This window comes from Berghia stephanieae, chromosome 6 (assembly GCF_034508935.2).
Source record: "Berghia stephanieae isolate SIO BIC M18660-M18661 chromosome 6, UCSD_Bste_1.3, whole genome shotgun sequence".
Taxonomy (NCBI): Eukaryota; Metazoa; Mollusca; class Gastropoda; order Nudibranchia; family Aeolidiidae; genus Berghia; species Berghia stephanieae.
Genome location: NC_088365.1, coordinates 16,388,133 through 16,412,074, shown reverse-complemented (window position 1 = coordinate 16,412,074; position 23,942 = coordinate 16,388,133). Strand labels below are relative to the sequence as shown.

Sequence of the window (23,942 nt, the reverse complement as noted above, 5' to 3'; positions counted from 1 at the left end):
AGAAGAAGAAGAAGAAAGAAGAAGAAGAAGAAGAAGAAGAAGAAGAAGAAGAAGAAGAAGAAGAAGAAGAAGAAGAAGAGAAAGAAGATAAAGAAGAAGAAGATAAAGAAGAAGAAGAAGAAGAAGAAGAAGAAGAAGAAGAAGAAGAAGAAGAAGAAGAAGAAGAAGAAGAAGAAGAAGAAGAAGAAGAAGAAGAAGAAGAAGAGGAAGAGATTAGAACCAGTATATTGAACTCTCACTATTGTTCGAAATTTGGACTTCAAAGAAGTCGCAGTTATTTTCATGATGCCTAGAGCTACATAGGAGTCTTGAGTTTGATCATTTTGATATGTTTGAAAGGAGGAAAGGGTAGTATATGGATATGTATAACAACATTATGTAGACTGAAAAACTTAACTGGAACCCTCAGGGCAGAAGATCAAGGGGAAGGCAACAAGGAACATGGAGAAGAATTAAAGAAGCTGATATACAGAGAAGTGGTAAGACATGGAATGAGATAAAAAAAAAAGTTAGCTCAGGATAGAGAAGGATGGAAGCTGTTTGTCTGTGGCCTATACCCTGACCCAGGCTGAAAAAGGCAATGATGATGATGATGATGATGATGATGATGATGATGATGATTTTGTCGACTATATAACAGTGGTTCTCATTAATCCAATTTAGATACTGTTATTATTTTTGGCGTTTTTATGTTACGAAGTCCCCGTTGCAGTAGTTGTAATAATACAACAACCAACGAAGCAATTATTATTATTGTTTAGGTCATGGAACGAAACCATGTTTCAAATCAATAATTAAGTGTGATTGTTATCTATCGGTTTGTTTTGTTGCAAAGTTGTAACTGTTGTAGCTGTCGCAATACGAGCAAACAAACAATTATTGCTGTTGTTTAGGTCATGGAACGAAACCGTTTCAAATCAACAACAATTTAGTCTGATTATTTTTTGGACTGTTTTGTTGTCGAGTTCCTCCTGTCTGTAGTTGTCGCAATACGAGCAACTAGACAATTATTGCTGTTGTTTAGGTCATGGAACGAAACCGTTTCAAATCAACAACAATTTAGTCTGATTATTTTTTGGACTGTTTTGTTGTCAAGGTTCATGTTTGGAGCTGTCGTAATACGAGCAACCGACGCAATTATTATTGTTGTGGTCATGGTTGGAATCACGACGGCGCCATTTCAAATTTACTGAGTGCATATTTCATGTTTATTGATTTTTTACCGACGGCGCGCCATTGAAAACAATAAACAGCATTTTCGATGAACAGGATGAATTGTTACAATGCCGTACGTAACAACTGGTTTTTTTCTCTAGGTGACCAGGTGCTGCATCTAACTGCCCTTCCTCTGTATGACTTTTTATTTTAGTTTGGCCTTGGCCAGTAAAATGATGATGATGATGATTATGATCATGACGTGACAATTATAATAATAATGATGATGATGATGATAATAATAATAATAATAATAATAATAATAATAATAATAATAATAATAATAATAATATGATGATGATGATGATGATGATGATGATGATAATAATAATTATCATTATTATCGTTATTATTATTATTATTATTATTATTATTATTATTATTTTATTATTATTATTATTATTATTATTATTATTCCTATTATTTATTATTATTATTATTATTTTATTATTTTATTATTATTATTATTATTATTATTATTATTATTATTATTATTATTATTATTATTATTATTATTATTATATATACTATACTACTACTACTACTACTACTACTACTACTACTACTACTACTACTACTACTACTACTACTACTACTACTACTACTACTTTAACCAGTTAACTGTCGTAATCTGGAAACGCATGTATTTGCAAATTTGGCCAGAAAACGTGTCGATCGATTTTAATGGCAAAAACTCTCAAACTTGGGACTCTGCAAAATCCTAGTTTAGAGAGATTTTTTTTGTCGCTGAGATGAGGGTCATTTAAAGCGATCGATATTTGAAGGACGAGTTTTCTGGCCAAATTTTAAAATATGGGGTTGGTTTCTAGAGTACAGCAGTATTGAGAATACGCTTCAACAGTCATGACGCCACTTCCCTCGTAATGACGCATGGTAACTACGTAACTGGCTCTAAACTATCGGAACAATGGCGGACGCCCTTATGAAATATTTCTCCGACGAGCATAAAAGCGTATCCAGAGGGGGAAAAAAACATTATAAATCTGATCATGAAAAGTTCTAGACAGCATGAAGAATAAAAAGTACAGATTTTCTTTGTTTAGAACCACGATGGCCGCCTTTGCTGGGCGACGTGACATCAGACTATTGAATCCAATTAATGTACCCCATTTGCAGGAGGGAGGTGGTCAGTGCAATAGTAAAGAGGAAGAGATTGAACTAGTATTGTATTGAGAAAGGGAAATGGGTTTGATTGTTCTATAACGCTGGGATGGACACCAGGAGGGAAAAAATAATTAAAATTGAGCTTTATATAGCGCGATATCCACTAAAATGTGCTCAAAGTGCTTTACAAGGGGTCCCTGGTCAACAGCAACATTTAACACGTAGGACGGGCATGACGCCTGTTAGGCGATATTAAAATTTTTCGGACAAAGACAACGCTGTTAACGGTCAGGTACTCATTTTACACCTGAGTACGGTAAGAGTTGTGAGTAAAGAGCCTTTTACAAGGACTCAACTATGCGCCGATCGAGGCTCGAACCCAGGACCTTCCTATCCGAAAGCGAGTGTCATACCACTAGACCACATAGCCGCACAAAAGGAAAGATGAGAAAGGGACGTCCAAAACCAAAATGGGCCCAGAAGATGGAGAGGGAAAGAATAAATGATGTTGGCATATTTTATTATTCTCTTGGCAGCGAGCAAGAACTGAAGCAGGGGCCGGGACAAATGGAACGAAACTGTTCAAGCCTTATGCGCCTCGTCGTGCTGAGAGAATTAAGTAAATAATAATGTGAAATTGAAAGTAAGCTTCAATTTAATTACAAAAACAGATCAAATGAACGATAAATCTATTGAGATTGATATTCTCACAAATTCACCTAAAAATCTGTTGTGCTGATTGGATCCTATGGCAATCTGTGAAATGGGGACAGCTATACGTTCTAAACACCACAGATGAATGAGACGATGTGGTAGTGGAGTAGTTAAGATGAATAAACAAACCACAGATGAATGAGATAATGTGGTAGTGGCGTAGTTAAGATGAATAAACAAACCACAGATGAATGAGATAATGTGTTAGTGGCGTAGTTAAGGAATAAACAAACCACAGATGAATGAGATAATGTGTTAGTGGCGTAGTTAAGATGAATAAACAAACCACAGATGAATGAGATAATGTGTTAGTGGCGTATTTAAGATGAATAAACAAAACATTGGTTTGTTTTATTCATTTTAACTACGCCACTATCACATTATTTCATTCATCTGTAGTGTTTCATTCATCCTGTTTCGTTGATAAAAGGGAAACCCGAAACGTTCATTTGATCTGTTTTTGTAATTAAATTGAAAGCTTACATTCAATTTCACATTATTATTTATTTCTTCGAGCTTCGAGCAGCAACATTTACATGAGAGAAATAAGGTAAGATAAAGCAAAATATCCCATTGAGCAAAATGAATGTGCTTTTGTCAATCACTCATGACTCAAGTTTTGAACTTTTAACTAGTTTGACTATCATAAATACACTTTTGGAATCGACATAATAATAATAAACGGTACAAAGCTGTCAGAAGCTGTAGAATGTGAAAAGTCATAAACAAAACGGAATATAACAGCTTTAAAAAAGAACCAAATTAATAGTATAAAGCACGGAACGTTTCGGGCACAAATGTGACCCTCAGCCTCGAAACGGTATTAAGTCGGATTTTTCAATCTTGGGCTTATATTATGATTAAAATTTTGATACCAAATTTATAAAATTCTGATTATTCATTGCCCAACTATGACCGTTTGAAGTAGGGAGAGTGTAAAAACCAAGTTTTGAGAAAATCGACTTTGAGGTGAGGCACCGTTTTCACACATAATCAAATCAATGGGCAAAGATAACTCCTCAGATACAGGCATTGAAAATTTGACGAGAATAGTAAAATTTGCAGAGACGCCAATTTTCAATTTGACTCACAGGAATTTCAGACACCACTCGGAGGAATTTCAATGCCGAAAGAGGAATTTCCGCACACACAAAAAGGGAATTGGGATGATATTTGGTATTGTGTTTACATATTGTATAGATCGAAATAGATAACTGATTACAAATATTTTCTGATATATGAACACATTGCCAAATACAACCCCAAAGTTTCCTTATTTTAAGTGAAGAAAAGCTCCAAAACATAATGATAGTAGTGAGGATGATGGTGTGTTGGTGGTTGTAGTAGTAGTAGTAGTAGTAGTAGTAGTAGTAGTAGTAGTAGTAGTAATAGTAGTAGTAGTAGTAGTAGTAGTAGTAGTAGTAGTAGTAGTAGTAGTAGTAGTAGTGATGATGATGATGTCATAATGGCTGTTGTAGTAGTAGTAGTGGTAGAGATGATGATGTGGTGGTAGTGGTGGTGACTGTGGTTGTAGTAGTGGCAGTGGTTGTAGTAGTAGTGATGATGTGGTGTGGGTGGTTGTAGTAGTAGTGATGATGTAGCGGTAATGGTTGTAGAAGTAATGACGATGTGGTGGTGGTGGTTGTAGTAGTAGTGATAGTGATGATGATGTGGTAGTGGTGGTTGTAGTAGCAGTGATAATGATGTGAGGGTGGTGGTTGAAGTAGTAGTGGCAGTGATGATGCGGTGGTGGTGGTGATTGTAGTAGTAGTGGTCGTGATGAAGATGCGGTGGTGGTGGTTGTAGTGTGTATGGTGTGTGTGTGTGTTTGAGAGAGAGAGAGAGAGAGAGAGAGAGAGAGAGAGAGAGAGAGAGAGAGAGAGGTGCTAAAAGTGCATCAAGTGATAAGTAGAGCAACACGAACTTTAAAAACCAACGAGGCTAAAGTTTGAGGTCAAAGTATTTGTTATTAGCTATTATGAGTGCAGCCTTGGAAATGGTGGCTCTCTGAGAGAAAGTCAACTCTTGTTTTGAATATTTCACTGATAGTTGCCTTTTTAAACTTTAAATATATACAACTTATCGTCAATACTAATGTTGAATTATTATGTTTTCATTTGGAAAAATGATTGTAGTTTATGAAACAACCAAAATCTGAAATTTGATCATTTTGACCATCCCCACTTTAAATCCGGTTTTCTTGGTTTTCCAAATCCCGACTTAATACCGCTTCGAGGCGTAGGGTCACAAATACGATATGCGATACATAGATTGAAGCAGCTTACCGTTTTATCTACTTAAACTGCTTAATAATGTACGTCTGTTTTTATCTTTAAAAAGGGGAAGGTGTCTTGGTGTCTTTCTGTTTCTCTGCACGCCAGCGCTGAGTTATGGTGATGACACTTAGAGAGATTAGTTCTCTTTCAGAACGATGTACGGAGATAAAGATAAAGGGACTAAATTTAACTCATGGATGAACATTGCTTGTTTTGTGTTGTTCATTCATGAGTCAGATTTACCCCTTTTATCTTTCTCTCCATTTTATTGACGCATTTAGGGACCTCTATTTATTAGTTAAACTATGTATGTGTGTATGTGTAACAATGCTAAAAGTATGCATATCGGGAGACTTGTAATATACAGCATGAAATGAAACCTATCTTGATAATCTTGTCAGCTGTAGCGATAATGGCTAAGACTGTGAGGTGCATTGCTTAAGTGACAAACCGTGAAATGGACGCATCATATATTTATCCTGGGCTTAGAAGTGAGTTCAATAATAATTCTGCCCTTTTATTAATTAAAAAACACAGTATGTGCTATTTGGTTAACATTGCATAATATAGGCTACTGTGTTTTTAAAAACAACGGCACAATTAATAGGTTGTGTGATATGGTAGTTTGTACGACTCCATTTTCCCCCAAAGAGAACAAGGTCTCCGAATTCAAACCTAGGTCCATTCGTTTTGGCAGCGAGCCCTCGAGGAAGCCGTTAATTTTAGGGTTCGATTTAAAATTCGAAGGACCCGCCTTGGAGTCAAACAACTTTCTTTTTGTATGTAAGCATTTAAGATGCGCTTAAAATACCATCATGACGTCACTTCCCTCGTAATGACGCATGGTAACTTAGCAACTGGCTCTAAACTATCGGAACAATGGCGGACGCCCTTATGAAATATTTCTCCGACGAGCATAAAAGTGTATCCAGAGGAGAAAAACATTATAAATCTGATCATGTTTTGACTTTTATACATTCTGATCACATTACATATGAAAAGTTCTAGCCAGCATGAAGAATAAAAAGTACCGATTTTCTTTGTTTAGAACACACGCTGCTCGCCGTTTCTGGGCGACTTGACATCATCAGACTATTGAATCCAATTGCTTCATATGTAGATATGACTATCGAGAAATATGTGTGAGCAACACAAGTTGTCAAAATAATCAGTTACAGCGGCTTTGTGATCTTGTGGTATAACACTTGCTTTCGGATCGGAAGGTCCTGGGTTCGAGCCTCGCGCTCGGCGCATAGTTGAGTCCTTGGAAAAGGCTCTTTACTCACATTCTCTCACCGTACTCAGATGTAAAATGAGTACCAGCCGTTAATAGCGTTGTCTCTGTCAGAAAAAAATAGTATTATCGCCTAACAGGCGTCATGTCTTGTTCTTTATGTTACGTGTAGCTGTTGGTCAGGGATCCTTTGTAACGCGCTTTGAGCGCATTTAGCGGACATGGCTCTATATAAAAGCTCATTTTAAATTTAAAGCCTTTAAGAGTAACGTACGAAACTTGCGGGCAAACCAGATATTATCATAGTATAGCATTTTTCCCCCATAAATTAATATTATGACTTACCTTCCTCCGAACAGATTGTTCCAGTCCAGCAGGGTTCACAAATACAAGTCTTTCGATCAGCTGATAGTGTGCCATGTTCACATTCACTGGGATAAAGATTTCAATTCATATCATTTATGTGTCAGTGCATGACATAATCAGTCGGGAGGTGAAAATTTTGGATTTGCATTATTTTGCATTTTCTGAAAGAATATGCTCCCCAGAGCATTTTAATCTTTATTTGAAGTAAATCGGGGGATTTTTCATGACGTTATGGTCAGATGTATGGGAAAGTTATCTGGCGACGTTTCTCAAATTTCACACTTTTTCAATTTGACTAGCTGTGAAAAATATTTAGAAGTGAAATTAAGCTTTGATATTTCACGAAGATGTACAAAAAGGGTTGATTTAATCATTTATGACAAGAACTCATTTTGGATAAAAAATGACTTTCTAACTAAACTTGGCAGTATCTCAGTTCAAACCTTTTTACCATCCGACTGATTATGTCATTCACTGTAACATTTATTTTGATAATGCATAATAACCAGTTAAAACTGACAGACTCTTGGAAAAATTCTTATTTATTAAAAATTTGGCCAGAAGACTCGTCCTTCAAATACCGATCGATTTAAATGACACTCGTCTTGGTTTTAAATCTCTCAAACTTCGCGAAGTCTAAGGTTTGAGAGTTTTTGCCAATTTCAGGGTCATTTAAATCGATAGATAGTCAAAGTACAAGTTTTCTGTGTTAAGTAATCTTATCTAACAAAAAAAAAAAGATAACAATTTGTCTTCTTTGCAAGAATGGAAAATTCTAAGGTAACGTTGATAATTTATTACGTTTTCAGTTGGCCAAAAAACAAAAAAAAAAAAAAAACAACTAAAAAAAAAACCCCCAGCCCTCTCTATACTTCATTTATCCTGTGGTAAATCACGATAACCCAAGGTGCACAGACTTGCAGGTCTGATAACCGATCGCAATTATGGGCTTGATTTATCACTGATGTAATGGACAACATTTTGCTTTTGGTTTGAGTTTTTGTATTTTGTCAGGATGGGATGATTGTCTTATCACATTCGAGGCTGTTCTCTAATTTGTCTCATTTATAACAAAAAGCGAGAGACATTTTATAATAATTTACACGATTGAAAACTAAGCTATAAGAATGCGTTCGTTTTTATCTACTTTTAAACATAAATTTGAAAGCATTTATAAATAACAGAAAATAACTTACCTAAGTACTGAAATGGCCCCTGTGGAAGAAGAGAAAGTTTTTAAAAACTATAAATAAATTATAACTTCACGAAAACAAAAATATAGAAACAAAATATTCGATAACATTTGGGACACTTTATTATTTGAACGGAGGGATGTAGTTGTTCAGAGCCTCCAGATAAATTGGAAAATTATATTCCGTCTCTGTAGCATGAAACAAGAAACAAACAGCATATATCTAGTCTCCTACCTATTTATTATTGAGGGTAGAGATTGATGATTCACGTTTATGTGGAATGTACTGGATAGTCCTTAAAAGAAGTTCCATAACCGATGGATTGCATGGATTTGTTTTACTTTCGAGTCTGCATCACCAATCAGAATGCAGATTTTGGAATTATATTATTTATTGACATTTACCTCATTTTAACTTTTTTTTTTTCAAATAGCGAAAACAACGATAGATCTATTGAGATAAATATTCTCACAAATTCCACCGTTGTGCTGATTGTATCCTAGATATGACAATCTGTGAAATGGCGACAGCTATACTTCTGTAGTCCTTCAGAGCCATAAAGCTCACGGCGTCGGAGTTTAGACCTAATTCTATTGCGTTAAATGGGCAATAGTAATTGCTTGCTACCCTTTGTTAAGACGCTAGTTTATCGTCAAGTATTTTCCACCAAATCTAGCATACCCAGCTATTCAATCAACATCGGGTGTACTCGATACTACTTAGATCGATACTGGTCTTTTTACTTGTGAAGGGAGTGTGTTCTACCAAATCGGCTATAGGAGCTTTAAAGCAGTCTGTGATTTAACATTTTTTGACAAGAGGGTTAGCAAAAGTTTTTAACCATAATCTAAAACAAGACGTAAAATCCCGCAGGAAAATGTTTTTTCTTACGATAGTCATATATTATTGTCATTACTCGTACTTACCGTTGAAATGGCAACAAAGGGCCAAGACCACAGACAAAAACACACCTATACCACAATTCATGATCGGGGGAGGGCGGGGGCGTCACCTGAGGAAAAAAAAATTACATTTCTTTTTGCTTCAAATCAGGGGAGTATGGTTTATGTAACCCTCTCCTAACCGGGCATTTTTCGGATTGTCCCCAAAACTTCACACCCATCATCATCCATCGTGGCTTGTGTTCCACGAATCACGATCCTCTACGGTGCGCATGAAATCTGTGTTGCTTTTTAAGTCACATTTGGCCATTCTTCTTCGGTTATTTAGATAAGTCATTCTTTGTCTTCCTCTCGCTCTTTCCTTCGATCATCCCAGATGTTACCAACTTTTCTTTTCCGTCTCTTCTCCACACATGTCCCAGAAAGCGTAAACACCCAACCTATACATAAATAGATTTATTTCACTCAATCACAAAAGCTGTTAGTTCTTGCTATATTATATATTTTTCTGCTGAACGAGCTCTCCGACATAGTGTTAATATACTTTAACTATAGAAAACATTTTTGTTCAAATATTATGATGTACAAAAGAAATCAGAATGAGAAAAATGTTGGCTGAATCGTAACGAATGTGACGATTTTCCTATAGGGAATGAGATAAGCGGAAGAGTAGCGTCCCTTGATTGGACGTCATCTTACAGAGAGAACGTCGAAATGGTTTTGCGCATGCGTCTCTCTCGTCCTCGCTTTCGGTGAAGTGTCTCCTGCCGCTTTCACCGGAAGCGAGGACGAGAGACGCATGCGAACAACCAACATGACGTTCTCTCTCTAATAACTTTTCCGCCGGTGACTTCCAATCAAGGGTCGCTACTCTTACGCTAATCTCATTCCCTATTGGTGGTAAGGAGAGGGTTAAAGATAAATCTGGAAGAATGGCACGAAAAACAGGAAGACAGAGAGCACTAATCACCCCTAACATCTGGTATTCAGCCAATTTACTCTGGAAAGACACGTATTTAAAAATTTTGGCCAGAAAACTCGTCCTTCAAATTAACACCGATCGATTAAATGACCCTCATCTCATCTTAGCAAAAGCTCCCAAACCTGAGAGGCCTCGTGAGGTATTCCTTAAGTCCCAGGTTTAAGAGGTTTTTTGCCAAGATGAGGAACATTTAAATCGATTAATATTTGAAGGATGAGTTTTCTTAATACGTGTTTTTTTTGTTTGTTTTTTTTGTTGTTGTTGTTGTTGTTTTTAGTTTGTTTTTATGTATATATTTATTTATTTATTTTTAAAATTTATTTATTTTTTAAATTTATTTATTTTTAAAAATTTAATTTAATTCTTTTAAATTCTTTTATTTGTTTAAACTTATATATTTATTTATTTATTATTTATTTATTTATTTATTCATTTTTAAAACTATTATTATTATTATTATTATTATTATTATTATATTATTATATTATTATTATTTATTATTATTATTATTATTATTATTATTATATTATTATTATTATTATTATTATTATTATTATTATTATTATTATTATTATTATTATTATTATTATTATTATTATTATATTATATTATTATTAATTAATTAATTAATTATTTTTTAAATTGATTTATTTTTTAAGGTCAATATCCTTATACCCGTTTATTGTCGTATTTGAAAGATGGATATAACTCTAAAATGGCAAAGTGACGACAAACATTGGGTGTCTCCCATTCCTGTGATTAAAAAAACAAACAACAAAAAACCGTGTTTTTCCAGAGTGCGTCATTTAACGTATTCAATAGTGGTCCACTAGAGAATATTTCTCTGGCTTTAGCGTTAAAATGACAGTTTTCCAACCGACTGCGAATCGGCTTCAGTGCGCTTCATCGGTGGGTCTTACTACCTGTCCAACATGTACTCGCTGAGGGCAAGAACCTGAGACGGCAGAGCATCTAGTCGAACGGTGTGTTGTGACGATGCTACCCGGCGGGTTTGCGACGGTGCACGAATGCGGACCAGACTTTGCTGATTGCTACGGACAGAGCTGCACATACGAGATGGAAGTCGGTTTGGACGAATTCAATCCCTCGCGGGGGCGGGGACCTACACTCCTCTAAGCTTGGTGAGAAGTTGCCAGGCTTTGATACCAGTAAGAGGAGACACTGGGTACTGCGAATCGGCTTCGGTCGAGGAGCTGCCTAACGCCGGTGCGTTACATCATGGGGTCTAACTTCCTGTCCTTTATGTCCACGCTGTGGGCAAGAACCCGAAACGGCAGAGCATCTAGTCGAAAGGTGTGTTGTGACGATGCTACCGGGCGGGTTCGCGACGGTGCACGAATGCGGACCGGACTTTGCTGATTGGGTCGATCGTCATAACATAATAGTGTGAACCATAAGAAGCTGCTGCTGATTGGGTCGATCGCTAAGACTTCATATACAGATGTCGCTGGTCGATCGTCATAACATAGTAGTGTGAAAACCATAAGAGGCTGCTCCAACCTTTGGATTTGGACACTAGTCTGTTGTGGGGCTATGTGGTCTTATGGTATGACACTCACTTCGGAATTGGAAGGTCCTGGATTCGAATCCTGGTCTGAGCGGTGCGTTATTGATTCATTGGAAAACGCTCTTTAATTCACATTCCTTCACCGCAATCAGGTGTAAAAATGAATACCTGGCCGCAAACAGCGTTGTCTCCTTCGAAAAAAAAATGTAATTTCGCCTAACAGACGTCACATCTCGTCCTACATACTATGTATTGCTGTTGGCTAGGGACGCATTTTAAAGCGCGTTGAACACGCTGCGTGGATACTGCGCTATATAAAAGCTGAAGTTTTAAAAAATAGCGTTATGTATTTTTAGCCAGATCTAACACAACCAGCTACTCAATCGTAGTAAAGTAAACAGAGAGGCCAGGGAACTACTTCACGTGAGTCCCATTTGATCCCGTATGGTCATAATAAAGCACACACTCACTCACACTCACACACACACACACATATGATATATATATATATATATATATATATATATATATAGAAAGAGAGAGAGAGAGAGAGAGAGAGAGAGAGAGAGAGAGAGAGAGAGAGAGAGAGAGAGAGAGAGAGAAAGGTACATATATCGGGTACCAGAAAAAAAACCCTGTGGAAATGTCTAGAAGCCTATAATCACCAGACTTTAAATGATACAAGTCAGAAATGTCTCCATAATCAACCCTCTTATGTAATAAGAAAACATGTTGAAAAATGGAAACTCTACGATTGTTTTAATAATCCTACCTACCGCATATTTGCCATATGGAAGATTTGGCATGTAGATAATTCTAAAAAAACTTGATGTCATTTTTATATCTCCCATTTTGCTTTACGACAATGCGTAGCCTTTTTTTTTTTTCGGCCCGTGATGTCAATCGATTTTCTAATGTATAGAATAGTGATAGGGAATGAGATTAGCGGAAGAGTAGCGTCCCTTGATTGGAGGTCACCTTACAGAGAGAACTTCAATTTGGTTTTGAAGTGTCTCAAGCCCCTTTCACCGGAAGCGAGGACGAGAGACGCATGCGCACAACCAAAATGACGTTCTCTCTCTAATAACTTTTCCGCCGGTGACGTCACAGACTATGGGTGACGTCCAATCAAGGGACGCTACTCTTCCGCTAATCTCATTCCCTATTCAATCCAATGTATTATGATTTGACTCTTTAAATTCTGATTTTGTGTAAAACGTTGTACGACTTTTTTTTGGACCATGTTAGACATTATTATTGACCATCTGTAGTCCATTGGATTTAAGACAGAACACCTTGGATAAAGCCTGGAATACGTTTTATCTTCTAACAATGTTACTCAATTTTCAATACAAAGCAAAAATCACATTTGTTTTTTTTTTTTCTAAAGGCTCTTTCCCGATAGGTCATTTGTCTTTCAACAAGACGGGACCAACTTCCTAAATTTATATTTAGCTTTTATATAGCGCAATATCCACTAAACGTGCTCAAATCGCTTTACAAGGGGTCCCTGGCCAACAGCAACACTTAACGTGTAGGACGGGACATGACTCCTGTGAGGCGATATTACAAATTTTTTTCGGACAGAGACAACGCTGTTAACGGCCATGTACTCATAATTTTTCCGTTCTCTCTCTCTCTCTCTCTCTCTCTCTCTCTCTCTCTCTATCTCTTTTTTTCTCTCTCTCTCTTTCTCTCTCTCTTTCTCTCTCTCTCTCTTTCTCTCTCTCTTTCTCTCTCTCTCTTTCTTTCTCTCTCTCTCTCCCTCTCGCTCTCTCTCTCTTTCTTTCTCTCTCTCCCGCTCTCTCTCTCTTTCTTTCTCTCTCTCTCTCCCTCTCTCTATCTCTTTCTCTCTCTCCCTCTCTCCCTCTCTCTCTCTTTCTCTCTCTCTTTCTCTCTCTCCCTCTCTCTCTCTCTTTCTTCTCTCTCTCTCTCTCTTTCTCTCTCTCCCTCCTCTCTCTTCTCTCTCTTCTCCCTCTCTCTCTCTCTTTCTCTCTCTCTCTTCTCTCTCTCTTTCTCTCTCTCTCTCTTTCTCTCCTCTCTCTCTCTCTCTCTCTCTCTCTCTCTCTAGCATCCTTTATAATATGATTCATGTTTTATAGATATCGATCGAGTTCAGATTTTCATTGATCATAAAACAGGGAGATAATAAAGGCTTTTTGAATTATTGATCATAGCGTTGGTAGTTCAACGATACGGGGTATCGTAATGTATCAAAATAATAAATGTAGAGCGTTTCAAATGATCGGATGAGTTCCAAAGATAAAAAAGCTCTGGCCCCAAAGCTGTGGCTCGTATACTCATTTTACACCTGAATAATGGTGGGAAAATGTGAATATTCAGGGACTCAAACCGTGGCCTTCGTAAAGATATGGTCTGACACTGACCAAAAAATGACGTCAAAATGCCACAAAAGAAAACAAATCGTGAGTTGTATTCAATAGTTCAACCTATGAAACAACTGGTTTCCATGAGCTCTACTAACGACAACTCACTAGGCGGTGCAAAAAGCAAATAATGACGTCAAACTGCCAGTCCTTTTGGATTTCAGTATCAGGCTATAACATAACGATGGCTACGCTCAAACCCAGGACTTTCCCATCTGAAGTCGAGTGTCATACCACAAGACCGCATAGCCGCACATATCACAATAATAAGATCCATAACAACGTGCGTAAAACGGTGTGTAAAATTGTGTGTGTGTGTTGTGTGTGTGTGTGTGTGTGTGTTTATTTGCACGGAGGTCCATTTATGAGATCAAATCATTGACGTCATTCGCTTCTATATATTTTTAGATATGACATAATTTGAACGACCTAAGTCAATAATACCCTGATGCCTATTCCAAAATCAATAAAATCGAAGTTAGATCGATTAACAATAACTTGGGAAATCTAAATGCAGATTGTCGCAAAGAGAAATGTATCTTTTAGGAGCTAAAAGTGCATGTGACACTTTTAGGTTATATAAGTGCCAGGGGAAAATGGCTAGATGTGACAATCTGGATAACTTTGATTAAGATCATTGCATAAAAAGGATTACTAATAAGATTTGAGACAAATTTTATCTTGATATATGAGTTTTTAAAAAGCGCAGCCCCACTCGAAGTCTCAAAGCGCTTTATAAGGGTTCCACGCCAATAACAACACCAAACATTTTGAACGAGACATGACGCCCGTTAGGCGATATTACAATTTTTTAAGACACGAACGCTGTTAAAGGCCAGGTACTCATTTTACACCTGAGTAAGGCGAGAGAATGGGAGTAAAGAGCTTTTCTAAGGACTCAATTGTGCGCCGAGCGAGATTCGAACCTAGGACCTTCTGATCCGAAAGCGAGTGTCATACCACATTGCCGTACAATAATAATAATAATAATAATAATAATAATAATAATAATAATAATAATGATATAATAATAATAATAATAATAATAATAATAATAATAATAATAATAATAATAATAATAATAATAATAATAATAATAATAATTTTAATATTATTATTATAATAATAATAATAATAATAATAATAATAATAATAATAATATAATAATAATAATAATAATAATAATAATAATAATAATAATAATAATAATAATATACAGTACTGACTGGATTTTAGCACGTTCTCGGGAGAAGCCAACAAGCCTGCTAGAATCCGAACGTGCTGAAATCCGATGCTCATGGGAAGTAATGGCTCGTTATAGAGACAAAATTCGGTCCCCGGTCCCAGCGTGCTCTATAGATAGTGTGCGCTTGCCTGAAAAACTCACAAATTGCCAACCGGAAGTAAAATGGACCAATACACAAAATTATGTGTAACCTTGAACGTTTATAGACTGGTTACTACAGTTTAGTGAGAATTACTCATAAACATGGGTGGCAAAAAACAATAACAAAGACCTGAGTGACGTCAACTTCGTTCTATCTATAGCAGAGCGTGCTGGACTTCCGCGTACTAGTATCCTGCGAGTACTGTACTAGATTCTCTTTTTTAAAAAAATATAAATGAGTCCTTCAGTGGTCCTTGGGGTGGGGAGGGGGGAGGGGGGGGGGGAAGTGGCCGAGTGGTTAAGGCATGGCACTGTGACCCAGAAGGTCCCGGGTTCGAGCCCCGCTTCAGGCGCTTTCGTTTTTTTTTGTTTTCCTTGAGCAAGATTATTAACCCCCAAATTGCTCAATTGGACAACATGGGTTGATTCCTGTTGACATCAGACATCTTGTTTCATGAGTTATCTATATCCCTTCGTGGAATGCCTAGGCGACGGTATCTTATGATGTCGTGGCGGAAGGGCATAAGGGCTAACCCACACCGGAGACCGACTCCGACGACCCGGTACAGCTCGAAAAAAAAAAACGACAGAGGACGTCGGGTGCTTGGTATAGCTAGGTCTAGCGGCTCTTCTCTTTATTCTTAGTATTTTGTCCGTGCCCGACGTCTTTATCCGGAAGACGGAGAGGACGGCAGTGCCGGGTCGTCGGAGTCTTGTCTCCGGTGTGGGTTAGCCATAATAGATAGTCCTTCAGAGACATTAGGCCCATAGAACCGGTGTTTATCCCTCTTTCTAATAAAATAATAAGTAAATAAAATTCCTGTTATTCATCCCATAGGGAAAATTTGTCCCCAGGGTCTATTCCAAGGGAAAACTGTAATAACCCAGGCATCAGCCGCAGTGCAGCGCCGAAAATTGAGCTGGAGCGAGATAATTTTGCTCAAGGCCACACAGCGCAGACGGGGATACCTTTACGAAGCAAAGACCACACCGTTGAGCCACGCTCCCCCCCCCCCCATTCTATAGCGTAAAACGAACAATAACAATTGCTCGCTATCCTTTTGATAAGACGCTAGTCTATCGCAAATCTAACAGATTCAGCTACCCAATCACTGCTAGTTGAAAAAGGAGGGGAGGGCAGGGGGGGGGGGGTCCGAAAAAATACAGCAATCTCGACTTCACCAAGCAACAGTGTTGGTCCCCTTGCGTAAAATATATGACAGGGTGTTGAGACTGGGAATTCCAGATTCTCATGAGGTCAACTCATATTCTGTTCGATCAGATCAGCTTTAGTTTCTTGTTGTTGTTGTTGTTGTTGTTGTTGTTGTTGTTATTGTTGTTTTTTTTTTCTTTTTTAGATATGGCATTTCCATAAAATAAAATAAACCATTAAATTAGAGAATGAAAAAACGTTCTCATCTGTAACCAGATTAGTTCCTCAACTGTAACCCACCGCCTCATAGCAGAATTACATCAGGGTGACATGGTTACCCAACTCTCAGTTAGAATATTGGACTTTGGTCAGGAATATTGTAATAATTATTATCATTATTATTATTATTATTTATTATTATTATTATTATTATTATTATTATTATTATTATTATTATTATTATTATTATTATTATTATTGTTATCATTTTTTATTATTATTATTATCATTATTATTATTTATTATTATTATTATTATTATTATTATTATTATTATTATTATTATTATATTATTATTATTATTATTATTATTATTATTTATATTATTATTATTATATTATTATTATTATTATTATTATTATTATTATTATTATTATTATTATTATTATTATTATTATTGTTATCATTATTATTATTATTATTATTATTATTATATTATTATTATTATTATATTATTATATTATTATTATATTATTATTATATTATTATTATTATTATTATTATTATTATATTATTATTATTATTATTATTATTATTATTATTATTATTATTATTATTTATTATATTATTATTATATTATATTATTATATTATTATTATTTTATCATTATTATTACTATTATCATTATTATTATTATTATTATTATTATATTATTATTATTATTATTAATTATTATGATTATTATTATTATTATTATTATTTATTCTTATTATTATTATTATTATTATTATTATATTATTATTATTATTATTATTATTATTATTATTATTATTATTATTATTATATATTATTATATTAATACTTATTATTATTACTATTATTATTATTATTATGATTATTATTATTGATTTGTATACATCTGTCGGAAAGTACCATGAGATGGACTAGCCTTCTTTCCAATTATGTAACAGCATAAAATAGTGTCTGATACTAAAAAAAACGGCGTTAAACCCTAGAAATAGGAGAGCTAACGTTAGCTCTCCGATTTCTAGGGTTTAACTCCGGCACTATCGGCCCTAAGATAACAAATGGCTCTTTACAAATTGGAAGATCAATTGCAACAGCAACAAAAACAATACAGACGTGAGCTTTCATATAAATCGGTATCCTTTAAGATGGACCAAAGCGCTTTACAAGTGGTCCAAAACCACCAGCAACACTTTGCACTGACTTATAACCATGCATTGTGTTAGTCAGGGCTAACCCACACCGGGTACTGACTCCGACGACCCGGCACTGCCGTCCTCTGCCGTCTTCCGGATAAAGACGTCGGGCACGGACAAAATATTAAGAAGAGCCGCTAGACCAACCCATACCAAGCTCGAAAAAAAAAAAAAATTAAAACGGCAGAGGACGTCGGGTGTTTGGTATGGGTAGGTCTAGCGGCTCATCTCTTTATTCGTTATATTTTGTCCTGTACCCGATGTCTTTATCCGCAAGACGGCATAGGACGGCAGTGCCGGTTCGCCGGAGTCAGACTCCGTTTAGATTAGCCCTAAGGTGCTATTACAATGGGGTTGGGGGGGGGGAGGTTCAATACTCTATCTATCTATCTATCTATTTATCTATCTATCAATTTATCTATCTATCTGTCTATCTATCTATCTATCTATCTATCTATCTATCTATCTATCTATCTATCTATCTATCTATCTATCTATCTATCTATCTATCTATCTATCTATCTATCTATCTATCTATCTATCTATCTATCTATCTATCTATCTTATCCTTCCCGCAAAATCAGACAAAATAAAACTACAATAAACCCTTGCTATACCGCCTCCTGTTATGTCGCCAATTCCGTTTATCATGGAAGTAATGACGAGCACAGACTACATCAATTTGGCTATAAATCAGTACTTTATACCACTGCGTTTTCCATTATCAGACCTGCCTACTTAAAAATCTAAAAATTTCTATTTTTTAGAAGATAACCATTGGAGTCTCTATAGTTATTTTTTTAATCAACAATTTACCCTGACAAGGATTAAATTACACTTCAAAACCTTTAAGATTATGTAGTCTGGCATCAATTTTTATTTTCAATCAGTTTTCATAACAGATGCTTATGAAGTTCTGAAATAGGAGCCAACATTTTTGCAATTTTACGAATTTTTCGAATAGTCTTCAAGGCCCAAAGAACGTGGCGGTTTATCAGTGTTTTTTTCTGGGTTTTTTTTTCATCTACTTCAGGAGCAATTTTAATCATCCAGAACCGCCAGTCCCACCAAAGCGGAAGTTCTCCGTTGCGTTAAAATAACGATAACAAGTGTTTACTACTCTCTGACAAGTGACTATTCTAGAAATCAATAAAACAAAATAAGCGCCTAAGAATATTGTAGACAAACATGTTGTTAACGAAAAAGTATTTGAAATGATATATAATGGACACTTTTACAAAAAAACAAACCTTAATATATAATATTTCTTTTTAAAAAAACAGTGCTTTATTATGAAGTGCCAAGAAACAGAATGCGGGTTGGCCAAAGAAGACAATGGATTGACCATGACAAAGAACGGAATTGCTGCCCAATGGCTCATAATCTTTGATTGACCAACGTCAAGAAGAGATGGACCAGAAGAGCAATTAATCATCATCATACCAACGAGTAATATTCCTATAGACCCAGATATTTTAGAAGATTTAATTTATTAAATGATTCAGGAACTGAGAGAGAGAGGCTAGCACAAAAAGAGAGCACAAGAACCGTATTAGAATATCTTGGAATAATTTCTTAAATCAAAATAAAGACAAAGGAGAAATTAAAACATTGTTATCCATGAAAAAAGGTAATTTCGGGATGCTTTTTTTAAGCGAAAAATATACCAAAATTAATTGTTTAAACAAAATGTTATTTGGCCAAAAAAATTTTTAAAATGTGAATGGTATGAAAATCTGAGTTTTGATTTGATTGTCAAATCTAAAATATTACATATAAATAAGTGAACTTAACAAAAATTGTATCTAATATTTTTTCACATTTTAGAAGGTAAAAATGTTCAAAACAGCGGTCGCAAAATTAACTGGACAATAGCGATATAATTGGGTAATTTTCTTTTCAACAAAACATCCATAAAATAAATCTTTACTTAGATTACAATGTTTTATCAGCCCGAGTTTCATTGTTTTGATTTATAAATTTGTTTGGAGTAAAATTTTGTTCTTATTCTTGGATATGATCTGTTTGAAAGATAATCATCACGAAACAAAATATTTTTGAAAAACTTTATCTATAATACACATCAAACTGCGTTCTCTTATATATTTTCAAAACAATAATTTTGGGAAGTCAAAAAGAAAATATTCTAAACCATCTATTAAATATATATTTTACCTTAGTTGTAAAAGATTCCAATTGGGCCACAAATGAATTTAGATTATGACGAGTGGATCACTAAACCAGAAAATAAATTAAATGCTTTAAAGTCTTATTGATGTACCGTAAGCGCGTTTCTGTCTGAAAGTTACTTTTTCAACATAAACATTTTTAATAAATATTAAGAATCCAACCCAGCAAAATTCTAAAAAATAAATAGATAAACTTGATTTAATTAATTGTAAAATAATGACGAACCTGTTTTGGCAGAAGAGAGAAATCGTCTAAGTTCTAGTATAAACTCGATTCGATTCCAAATTCGTCCAAATAATAGAATGTCAACTTCCTGTCCCCAAGCACCACAGATAGGCTGGGCGAGTTTTGTTGAGCTGTTTGGCCGCAAGTTTCCTGCACGTAAAGAAGACAATATTGACGTAATACTGACAAAACACCTTTTTTCATATCGATTAGAAAGCATTTATATCATATATCGATTGATTAAAAGACTCTTGAATTAAATTGTCGAAAATCCTCAACTTGAGGCTTCAAGGTTTGAAGTCTCGGAAGAATTTTCGACAAGTTGGGAGTCGTTTAAATCATCGTGTGTTTTAAGTAGAAACTGTTTATAACGAAAATATGATGTGATTTGTCAGAATACGTCATAGCAGCGAATGGGACAAAAGCTTCGAGGTGGCTTGGTAACGTTGATGTATTGATTGGGTATCGATCGCTAAAATGCCGCATGGATATCGATCGATAACGACTAAAGCGCCATCTTTTTGGTAATGTGCTGTTGAAACTGTTAATGTCGATACCGTTAATGTGGTTTACCAATGCAATGGGGCTATAAAGAAAGAAACAATATTGGTGCCATTATGTCTTTGAGGGCGGGATATTTTCCATTGGTTGTGTCGTGAATATTACAATAATAAAAAACAAGCTGAAAGACTTTAGTCGATCTTATATATTCCGTAATATTCTTTCTGAAACGTTTAAAAGGTCAAAACACTAGATCTTTGATGGGTTGAAAGACTGAAAAGTAAACAGTCTGAACAATATTCCTGAATAAGCCCGTTTAAACAATGGGCCAAATACAATCACCAAAATTTATATAGCAGGTCAGATCCAAAGAGATAAGACCAGCGATGGAGCTGGAATGACAAAACTGTTCATTTTGTCATGTAATTATGACAATATTTGATTGCTGAAAAGCCCTTTCAATAACCCCTTGACGGACGAATAGACTGAAAGAATGACATGAATCCCCCCCCCCCCCCCCCCCCGCCACCCCGCAAAAACATAGGCATCAAGAAAGTTAATTTTGTTTACCTAAAAGATCACATCCGATAGCTCAGTTGGTAGAGCACTGGCTTCACACGTAAAGGGTCCGTGGTCGATCCTGGGTGCAGTCAAGATTTTTTATTGACACAGCAGTGAATGGGTAGCTGAATCTGTTAGATTCGGCGGAAAGTACTTTGCGATAGACTAGCGCCCTATCAAAAGGATAGCAAGCGATTGCTGTTGTCCGTTCCATGCTATAGAAACCGGGATAAACTTCGGCTCCATGGGTCGAGTGGCTCTGAAGGACTACTTTTTACTTTTTAAAAAGATCACATCACACTTGTTTAAAAAAGCTTCATTGATTGCCAAACAATGACTTCAAGCCCCTTTTTACATTTGTGAACCATCGTTTCAAAGCAGTATTGTGTCGGAATTGATTGGACCTCTAAAAGCGACGTTAGAACTAAAATGAGAGCAAAAACGGACTTTTTAGTTTTTGCGATGTAAGAAAATGTATTATTCTTTGCAGTGGCGAATAGAAATCAACCCCAAATGTTATGTTTATGACTATAGATAGTATGAAGTTGACGTCACTTTGGTCTTTGCTATTGCTTTTTGCCACCCGCGTTTATGAGTAAATCTCACTAAACTGTATTAACCAGACTATAAACGTTCAAGGTTACAGATAGTTTTGTGTGTCGGTCCGTTATACTTCCGGATGGCCATGTTGTTAGCTTCTTCGCCAAGCGCATACGATCTATAAAACTCGTTTTTTCAGCACAAAGGTCATCCAGACATAATACCGCTTTGAGACGGTTCGTCACATAAATCTTGATCATTGTTTTAATTGTTAAACACTTAAAGACCAAAAATTATCTCCTCAATTTTTTCCTCTCTATAGGGAATGAGATTAGCGGAAGAGTAGCGTCCCTTGATTGGACGTCACCCATAGTCTGTGACGTCACCGGCGGAAAAGTTATTAGAGAGAGAACGTCATGTTGGTTGTGCGCATGCGTCTCTCGTCCTCGCGCATGAGCACAACCAACATGACGTTCTCTCTCTAATAACTTTTTCGCCAGTGACGTCACAGACTATGGGTGACGTCCAATCAAGGGACGCTACTCTTCCGCTAATCTCATTCCCTATATAAAACAAATAAGAAAAGTATCCCCTCCTGGTGTATATATTATTTATTTACATACCTACAAAAACCTTTTCAATGGAACATTATATGAAACTTTCAATATTTTACAGCACTATAAAGACCCCCCACCTTCTTTGTGACAACAGTCACCAGCAGACGAGGCCGTGTATATTGAATACTGCAATTACATTTTTTTTAATTTTGTGAATTTGACCGAATTAACGACATGTTTATTTAAAGAACACATAGATGATGGTTTTTTTTCCAACAGTAACCAGCATTGTTGTCATGAACTCCATTCTATCAATACTAATTTGATTCAGTAGTCTGATGTCACGCCGCCTGGCAACGGCGGCCATCTTGGTTCTAAACAAAGAAAATCATTACTTTTTATTCTTCATGCTCGCTTGAACTTTTCATATGTCTTGTGATCAGAATGTGTAAAAGTCAAAACATGATCAAATTTATGGGGGTTTTTTTTCCCTCTGGATACGCTTTTATGCTGGCCGGAGAAATATTTCATACGGGCGTCCGCCATTGCTCCGATAGTTTAGAGCCAGTGTTACTAAATTACCATGCGTCATTAGGAAGGAAGTGACGTTACGACTGTTGAAGAGTATTGGCTAAGGCTTGTCTTGGGGACAATCGCTCACTAAATCACTAGACTCAGTAACCTAAATCATTCCGTCGATCTTTAAGGCTTGAATGACTGAGATGTAGCTTGTGGGAAGAAAGAAGAAATACACAAAAACTTTTTTTTATAAAACAAAACAAAACACGGAATCAACAACTCTATATGTGTTATCAGACTGGGGTAGGTGAAATAGATTTTGATGTCTTATCACAAAGAATAATTAATGATTATAACGTGTTATAATTCAAGTGCTGTGAGATGTGTGTGATCATCATCATCATCATTGCCTTTTTCACCCTGGGTCAGGGTATAGGCCACAGACAAACAGTTTCCATCCTTCTCTATCCTGAGCTAACTTTTATCTTATCTCATTCCAGGTTTTACCAATTCCAGAAACTCTTCGGTCGCCAAGCTAAAAAAAAGGATTTGGTTTGTCTGTCTGTGTTTCTGTAACGGTTTGAGTTTAACGGAAAGAGGTGTTAACCCTTTGCCAACCCCCAACCTGGAGGACCAGGTGACTCAAAGATGGGGGAATCACACACCATTAGTCGCCTTTTACGACCGTGTGGTGTCCGGGGTCCCTCAACTGAGAGGGCCAAGAATAGCCCAACGCCAAGCCAGCGTGTCGTAAAAGGCGACTAATGGTGTGTGTGATATGTTACTTTAATTTTGTGCTTTATAAAAAGCCTTCATAATGATTTATGATGGACAAATGGATGCCTTTTGTGTTAGCAGTCTGAAGCCGGATGGTCTCGGCTGTTATAACAATATTGATTTATAAATATAATAATATGATAATAATAATAATGTTAACAAGTATGAT

The 23,942-nt window shown here is 36.0% G+C and overlaps 1 protein-coding gene across 1 annotated transcript in view; it reads right to left on the bottom strand.

The window, feature by feature from the left end:
* The window catches only part of LOC144975782 (uncharacterized), a 107,424-nt gene extending 86,969 nt beyond the window's left edge, over positions 1-20,455 (bottom strand). The window contains exons 1-4 of the mRNA XM_078919970.1: positions 20,319-20,455; positions 9,050-9,135; positions 8,127-8,145; positions 6,910-6,995 (exon numbers count right to left, since the gene is read on the bottom strand). Of these exons, the coding sequence (XP_078776096.1) occupies positions 6,910-6,995; positions 8,127-8,145; positions 9,050-9,110 (166 nt within the window). The 5' untranslated portion in view covers positions 9,111-9,135; positions 20,319-20,455. The remainder of the gene's footprint in view (positions 1-6,909; positions 6,996-8,126; positions 8,146-9,049; positions 9,136-20,318) is intronic.
* Between the last annotated feature and the right edge of the window lie 3,487 nt (positions 20,456-23,942).